Consider the following 8331-nt stretch of genomic DNA (forward strand, 5'->3'; position numbering starts at 1 on the left):
ATCAAATTGACAGATGTACTAATTATGTCACCTGTGGCCAAGCATGGAGCAGCTTAAGACTTGGGACCATTGGGATGCCTTGAGGACCGCGTTTGAGAAATTGTCATAGTAATTTAATTTGTGCCCAAAACATGTTTAAACAAGATAGTATAAACTATCCCTTCCTCAGAAAATAGAAGTGTAGATATTACTTAGGGCAGTATCCAATTAGCTACTGTAATTTTCCGCAACGAATGGATCCTGACTACTTTGCAATAGGAGCCCACCTTTACAAAGAAAGAATTTAAAGAACAGGGCACAAATGTAATAATTCATCAATTAGGACACTTGTGTCAAGTGATTAGAGTAAATTAAATTCTGTCCGACCAAGCTAATACACAAGAGATGAAATCAAACAGTAGATATTTAAAATATTTTGACTCAATTTTAAGTTTGAGTTTTTATTAATCACACTTCAAAAAAATAAAAATAAAACTAAACCAAAAGGTTATGTTCTCATACTCTTGTGCTATTTTCTAAAGGCAATGTTTTGTCATTTTTTTGTTGCTGCCATCATGCCAAGAGGTGTTTTGCAAATTAAATTATTACAGGGCTGACATTCAGTGACACATAGACATGATGTAATTCAAGACAAGAGGGACAAAAGAAGTGGTGCGCAGGTACAGGTACTAAAAATTCAATACCACCAGGGGTGGAACCATCCATTCTGCGGTTTCAGATGTCACCTAAATGACGCCTTTACATCATTATATGAATCAACATATTAATGTACAGATGTGTCCACGTACATCTAGCCTCCTGGCACGTTAAACAGCTCTTCTAGTCACATCATGCTGTGGCGTGACTTGGCACAGCCGAGCGTCTTCATGTGACTTTCCATTAAAATAAGTCTTATTTGCAAAACGATGCAAATAGGACACACAAGCAGCTTATGTTGATTTAAATATGTGGCATGCCTATATTCTGCAACCGAAGCTGTAACTGCATAGGGAATGCTGTAACTGCATAGGGAATGCTGTAACTGCATAGGGAATGCTGTGCTACAGTGTTTTCCTAGGAAACATTAATATACCATTTTGTATGCAGATCCAGCCACAGTCACACACAGAATATAGGCATGTCACATACCATTTTGATCAGCAGCGTCTGATTGTGTGTCATAATGATGCAAATAAAGACATTTTTCTGCAAAAAAAAAAAAAAGAAAAGAAAAAAAAAGACGCACAATGCAAATAGAGTTGCGTGGGACCCGTCAGCTCACTCACGCCAGGCATATTCCGCTGCATGGAGTATTGAGGCAAGATGTATGAGGACACATCTGTAGAGTCCACTGTGAAAGTCACTATTTCTAGGACTATCAACAGAGAAACCACCACACATTAAGGGGGGTAATTTATCATTGATCGCATATTCCATGCAATCTAGGCAGAATCTTACCGAAAAGGATCGCATTGCAATATGCGATCTCACTGGGCTGATGTATTCATCAGCAAGTGCCGGAACAAGGGCTCTAAAAGCAGCCCATCCCTGCGATGTGCTGTGACAGCTGCAGTCTGCGCATGCGCTATCAGCTAAGACGACACTGCACAGCATCCACTTGCGAGAGGGTTCCGTCTGCATAGGCTACTGCGCTGCAGGGGCCAGTATCAGGAATGCATCTCATTCCAAACATTGGTAAATCGGGCAGCATTGCATCCCCCATAGAAACCTATTGAGGATGCAGCATGTAGTCAAATTGCTGGCAGTCGGTATCCCGGTGGTCAGCATACCGATGTCAGAATCCCAACTGCTGACAATGCTGCCCACCAGAATCCCTGCTCACGGGTTCACTACGGCTGGCCGGCGGTCGGGCTCCCGGCGACCAGCATCCCGGCGCCGGGAGCCCGACCGCCGGCTTACCGACAGCTTGGCGAGCGCAAATGAGCCCCTTGCGGGCTCGCCACGCTACGGGCACGGTGGCGTGCTACGCGCGCCACACTATTTTATTCTCCCTCTATGGGGGTCGTGGACCCCCACGAGGGAAAATAAGTGTCGGTATGCCGGCTGTCGGGCTCCCGGCGCCGGTATACTGAGCGCCGGGAGCCCGACCGCCGGCAAACAGAAGACCACCCCTGCTCACAGCGGCTATTCCCACTCGTGGGTGTCTATGACACTCAGAGTGGGAATAGAACCTGAGGCAAGCGCAGTGAGTCACTGACCCCGCAAGGAGAACTCTGGGCTCACCCCGCTGCCGGCCAGCATCCCGACCATCAGTATTACATACTGATCCCGCGGGCAGCAATAGAGGGATTGCGGCAGGGGGTGTTTTTGGGGGACATAGCCACATATATTGTTTGATAAATAGGCCCCTAAGAGATTTGAGCAAATTATATCTTTAGTGGTTCCTTCTTTTGTCTCATGCCACACTGTCCAACTATGTGAACTGATCATCACTATGGCCAGTGGAGTGCCTTTGTGGAGATCAGCCTAGAGACCCCCATCCCAGTGATTTAGGTCATTCTTACATTGTGTACCAAGCCAGTTCTCCAACATTCATGGCTGGAACAAAAAGGAGGAATGCCAGGCAAAGGCAGTATGGCAGCTATAGACGCTGCTAATTAGTACGTGCAATTCTATAAGCAGAGAATTGGGAGGAAGGAGGAGGGGCCACAGTGGCACAAGGTGGGTGGGGGAGTCAACAGCAAATGATACACAAAGGTGGAGGTACCAGCAGGAGAGGGTATATGGGGAGGGGGTTTGTGGGTGGCAAAGCAGCAGAGGGTACACAGGGTTGTGGGGGGCACCAGCAGCAGAGGGTACACTGAGGTGGGGGTCACCAGCAGCAGAGCGTAAAGGGGGCTGTGGGTGGCAAATCAGCAGAGGGTACACTGAGATGGGGGCACCAGCAGCAGTGGGTACGGGTAGATCTCTACGGTACTTGTCCCACCGCCCCGTACTACTGATCACTGTGTAGCCCAGCCACTCAGCTTGGCATCATGAAGAGGAGGGATAGGGGGTTCGGGATCTGCCCTCCACCAATCAGGCGGCGGCTCAGCTGACGTCAACCAACCACGCCCCTCCTTCACTCTCCTCCCCGCTTCCATCTCGGGAGTCGGGCGCCTCATAGCCCATACAAAAGCAAGATGTCCGCCATCTTCCGTGGCTGCGAGCCGGCTACTCCCGCCGAAATATCCCCCCACACACCCCGCCCGTGCCCGCGGGTCCCCCGCCCTCCGTTTGGAGAGAAGCCCCGCGAAGGGCACTTTGTCTTCACGGAGGAGGGGGGCGGTGTAGCGATCCTGACATGTCCCCCCGCTGCCCGCAGCAAGCCGCCGGGTGGCGGAGGGAAGGGATGATTACCTTGATGCAGTATGGAGGCTCGTCATATGTAACCAGCATGTACCTGTCGCCCCTACTAGCCGGATCCCGGGCACGCAGCTGCGGGGACACAAACACAACAAGTCAGCAGTCAGTACAGCGCCCACACACAGCCCGCGTCCCCCTCCCCGGCCGGGCACAGGGGGCACCAGGTCCCCTTACCTTCATAAATAGCTCAACCGCGCCTTTGGCAATATCCAGACACGTCGTGCCCAGGTAAGTGCGCTGGTTCATAGAGGCGGACGTGTCTATGAGGAACAGTAAGATCGGCATGGTCAGCGCATACCGCCGCCCTACCACTGCCCCGGAGCCGCTGCTGCTGTACACTGTGGGCACGGACGGGGGGGTCGCCCCCTGGCTATACGCTGCGGCTCCCCGGCCCCAGGACGGGCCGCCCCCTGTGCTGCTCACTACAGCTCTGAGTCCCTGCACCGTGCTCACTGATAGATAACTTCTCCTTCCGAGCCTCCCCGGCGCACCACGTGACACTGCGGCGCCCCCATTGGCCGCCGAGCCCCGGCCGCCGCTCACTTATTCATGAGCTCTTCCTCGCTGCGCTTTGCCAGGCGGACACGTGACCTCCCGCCGCCCCATTGGTCGGCGGGCGCTTTGCATAGATGAATATGTATGAGCGGGAGGAGAGGGCGCCGCGCCTTGTGGGAGTTGTAGTCGTCGGGAGGCGGCCATGCTTATTGGGGGCTGCGATTTTGCTCCTTCGCAGGAGCCGGGTGTAAACTGGAGGCTACCGGCGTTTTGTGTCCTCGCTGGGCAGGGCTGGGGATCTGCTCTCCGCGTTTCCGCTGCTTTGTAGTGGCTCCCAGAGTGTCTGATGCCGGGCTGCAGGCGCTCATGGCATAGCTGGTGTCCTCTTACCGAGTTATCAAGGACAGCTGTGCGTGCCCTGGCTAGGCCTGAGTGCCCAGAGGTAGTAAGACGCTGTGCTGGGCGCACATTGCACCTTCTCCGTACACAAAGCATCACTCCTTTGCTATAGAAGCTGGTTTTGCACATTTTTTTACCCTTTACAAAGGGGATAGAGAGTTGATCGCAGCAGAGAGAGTAAAGGGCCCTACACACTGGCCGATTTTTGGAAAGATATGAACGATCTCGTTCATAAATGAACGAGAACTCGTTCATATCTTTCAGTGTGGAGACTCCTGCGATGAACGATGCGCAGCCCCGCGCTCGTTCATCGCTGGTCTCCCGTCGGCTGTGCATGCAGGCCAATATGGACGATCTCGTCCATATTTGCCTGCACTTCAATGCAGCCGCGTGACGGGGGGAGTGAAGAAACTTCACTCCCCCCGTCACTGCCCCCCCCCGCCGCCGGGTCGCTCGTCGGCCATATCCGCCGTCGGGTAGCTCGGCGGCGGGTCGGCCAGTGAGTAGGGCCCTTTAGATTTGGGTGGGGTGTGTTCAAACTGAAATCTAAATTGCAGTGTAAAAATAAAGCAGCCAGTATTTACCCTGCACAGAAACAACATAACCCACCCAAATCTAACTCTCTGCACATATATCTGCCGCACCTGCAGTGCACATGGTTTTACCCAACTGCTAACAAATTTGCTGCTGTGATCAGCTCTGAATTACTCCCAAAGTGCCTTGTTATTATCGCATGTGTTGTAAGTAGCCACCAGTGTGTGTCACTGACATGCTCTGTGTCTGAGGGTTCCTAATTACTAATACCCCTTTTCCACTAGCTCAAAAAACACGGGTAAATGCACGGGGGCGCGCATTTACCCGTGTTTTTTGCAAGTGGAAAAGGGTAAACCCGGATCAAGTGATCCGGGAATCCTACCCTGGTAGCTAGCCGGGTTGAACACGTGTTCAACCCGGCTAGCTGTCTAGTGTGAACAGGAGCCGTGTCGAGGTGACACGGCTCCCGTTCACAGTGCATAGGTAAGGCGGCGCTGGGAGATCATGTGATCTCCCTGCGCCGCCCCTGCCGTGTCACTAGAAGCGTCACCAACCCGGCATTTGCCGGGTTGTGACTGCTAATGGGAAAGGGACCGAGCACGGGTCGCAGCAGGGGGCAGCTCCCGTGTCAGGCTCCCGGCTGCGACCCGTGCTCGTTAGTGGAAAAGGGGTATAAGCCTTGGATGAAGATAAAGTGGATGGAGGCAGACTACCAACCAATCCTCTCCTGTCGTTTTTTCAAACTCGGCAAGTAATATGACGGAAACTGATTGGCTGGTACTTTATCTACACTTTATCTCTCTCCGATGCTTAGTAAATAGACCCCTTATGTCCCTTTTCCACTAGCTTTTTAAACACAGGTAAATGCGTGGGGATGCGCATTTACCCGTGTTTTTCCCTAGTGGAAAAGGGTCCCCCTGCAGATTCCCGGATCAAGTGATCCGGGTAGCTAGCCGGGTTGAACACGTGTTCAACCCGGTAAGCTGTCTAGTGTGAACGGGAGCCGACACGGCTCCCGTTCACAGTGTATGGGAGGGCGGCGCTGGGAGATCATGTGATCTCCCAGCGTCGCCCCTGCCGCGTCAGCAGCAGCGTCACCAACCCGGCAATATGCCGGGTTGTGAGCTCTGTGGGAAGGGGTCTGTAGCACGAGTCGCAGCCGTGTCAGGCGACATGGCTGCAACCCGTGCTACAGAGGTGGAAAAGGGGTATTAGTTAGCACGTAGACCCCTCAGTGTTTATATACCGTACAAGGATTGACAAGGTGAGCGATGTACTGAATAGGGGGGTATTCAATTAGCCGCAGGGATAGCCTGTGGCTAATTGCCAAGAAAAATCCCTGCAGCGCAGGGAAAGGTTATTCAATTAAATAGCCTTTTTCCCAATCCCCAAAAATTGAGTTTCATGCGTGTAAACACACTGATTCCGCATAAACTGCGGACTCAATGGCTTTTATTTCTGCGAGCGACCAGATATTTTGGGTTTTGCCACGGACGGTTCAGTCCATCTATGGGGACTGGCGCATGGGGTATTCACCACTAATTGAACATCTCCAGCGAGGTGACTAGCGCCTGCTGCTAATTGAATTCTCCCCTATGTGACACAGAGACAAACAGTGCCTGGGCAGGTTTTAGGTTAGGCCATAAACCATACATGGCCAGCAAATATCAACAGGTTGCTGTCAATGGTTATGCAATTCTTGGCAGAGATATGATGATGACAAAGCATTTTTATGTTGTTTTAGTCACATGCTGCTCAACCCGGCCCCTTTTGCACACTTCAAAACCTACAATCACCTTATTGGCTCCCCACATCATGTGATACCAATTGATGGAAAGTATCGAAGGAGACCATCAGTGGTGAACTGTGATGGAAAATTCCATCTTTTTTATACTAAAATTACTAATAAAGGGGCATATTTAATAATGAATGATATTCTTGTTATTCCTTGTTACTAATCGTAAGTGGTGCTCTGACCAATCAGCTCCTGTCACGTGTTTGAAAAATTATAGGAGCTGATTGGTTGGATTACCATTTATGATTAGTAATGACTGATAAAAATCAGTTGAAATTAAATATGCCCCTAAACTAGGACACATCTTGGTTGCAAGTCTCTGTACACTTTAAATCTGCCCTACCTGCAGTGCAAAATGATTTCTCTAACATCCTAGTGGATACTGGGGTTCTGTACTTTAGTACCATGGGGTATAGATCGGGTCCACTGGAGCACACCTTTAGTGTGTGTATGTGTGTGCTGGCTCCTCCCCTCTATGCCCCTCCTACCAGACAGTTTAGAAAAATGTGCCCAAGGAGTCGGGTGCATCTCTATGGAGCTCCAGAGAGTTTCCTTCAATTTTGTTTTAGTTTATTGTTTTTCAGGTAGTCCTGGTTGGCAACCAGGCTACCTGCTTCGTGGGACTTAGAGGGGGGACCGAACCAACCTCCTGAGGTTTAATGGTTCGTAATCCCAGCTGACAGGACACTGAGCTCCTGACGTGCTGATTACACATCGTTAGTATGTGTGCCCACACCAGCAGCAAGCCGCCACCCTCTAACACAGGGATGGGGAACCTTCGGCCCTCCAGCTCTTGTTGAACTACGCTTCTCAGCATGCCCTGCAACAGTTTTAGCATTGCCAAATAGCAAAACTGTAGCAAGGCATGCTGGTATGTGTAGTTCAACAACAGCTGGAGGGCCAAAGGTTCCCCACCCCTGCTCTAACAGATGCTGAAGATCGCAGGTGCGCTGAGTGTTAACATCGGGGTCCCAATTAGCGGGTCCCCGGTGCAGTTTGGCGGTAGCCACGAGCTGCGGTGCCCGCCATGGACATAACTGTCTCAGGGCTTGTGCCCCACAGTGCTCACTGCCCCTAAGGGCTTGTCTGTTCTGATATACATATGAATCTCACTCATAGCCAGTATAATATTGTGAGGGACCTCATGCCATTGCAAGGGGCAGGGCTTCCCGGAGCGGGACCAGAGGTGGGAAGGCGCCATTTCCTGCTGTTGCAGATCATTAAGGCTGCATGCACACTGCTCCTCCAGGGACCCACGCTGTTACAGACTGTGTACTGGTACCAGGGGGTCATAGCAGGGAGGAGCACTACAGCGGTAGCGCTACTGCACGTTTTATCAGGTTTATTCCTATTATTTCACACACTGCGCTGCTGTGTGGGTGTGCTGGTCTCCTCTCCTCAGTGTCACTCCAGGGGCTCTCTAGGGTCTGTGTGGGGGTGTTGTACAGTGAGCTGCGCTGTTTTACAGTATTTAAGGATGTCTGTGAACATGGTTATGTGTACTGCTTGTAACTCTACCCCTTCATCAGCGGGGTCTCTCATGTGTGAACAGTGCTTCTTGTTACCTCAGGGACACAGTTCACAGGCACCTGACTGGTTAGATAATTTTAAAAGCATGATTCAGAATGTAAATTCAGAATTAGCTGCAGCTAAAAAGGAGAGACAGGTGTTAAAACAGTCTATTGATTGTATGGCTAAAGCAGCAGATACCAAAAAGGGTTCTCAGCCCCATCTGTTGGTTTCACATAAATGCTCACTGCCAC

At 51.1% G+C, this 8331-nt stretch overlaps 1 protein-coding gene across 2 annotated transcripts in view; it reads right to left on the reverse strand.

Annotated features, from left to right (window-relative positions):
* The window catches only part of LOC134949087 (integrator complex subunit 6-like), a 105090-nt gene extending 101256 nt beyond the window's left edge, over nt 1-3834 (reverse strand). For both annotated transcript variants that reach the window (XR_010183097.1, XM_063937456.1), the window contains exons 1-2: nt 3520-3834; nt 3340-3417 (exon numbers count right to left, since the gene is read on the reverse strand). Coding sequence is in view for 1 of the 2 variants with exons in the window: in XM_063937456.1 (XP_063793526.1) it covers nt 3340-3417; nt 3520-3630 (189 nt within the window). In the remaining variant the exon portion in view is untranslated. The remainder of the gene's footprint in view (nt 1-3339; nt 3418-3519) is intronic.
* Nucleotides 3835-8331: the final 4497 nt, after the last annotated feature.

The sequence above is a fragment of the Pseudophryne corroboree genome, chromosome 8, assembly GCF_028390025.1.
Source record: "Pseudophryne corroboree isolate aPseCor3 chromosome 8, aPseCor3.hap2, whole genome shotgun sequence".
In the NCBI taxonomy this organism is placed as follows: domain Eukaryota; kingdom Metazoa; phylum Chordata; class Amphibia; order Anura; family Myobatrachidae; genus Pseudophryne; species Pseudophryne corroboree.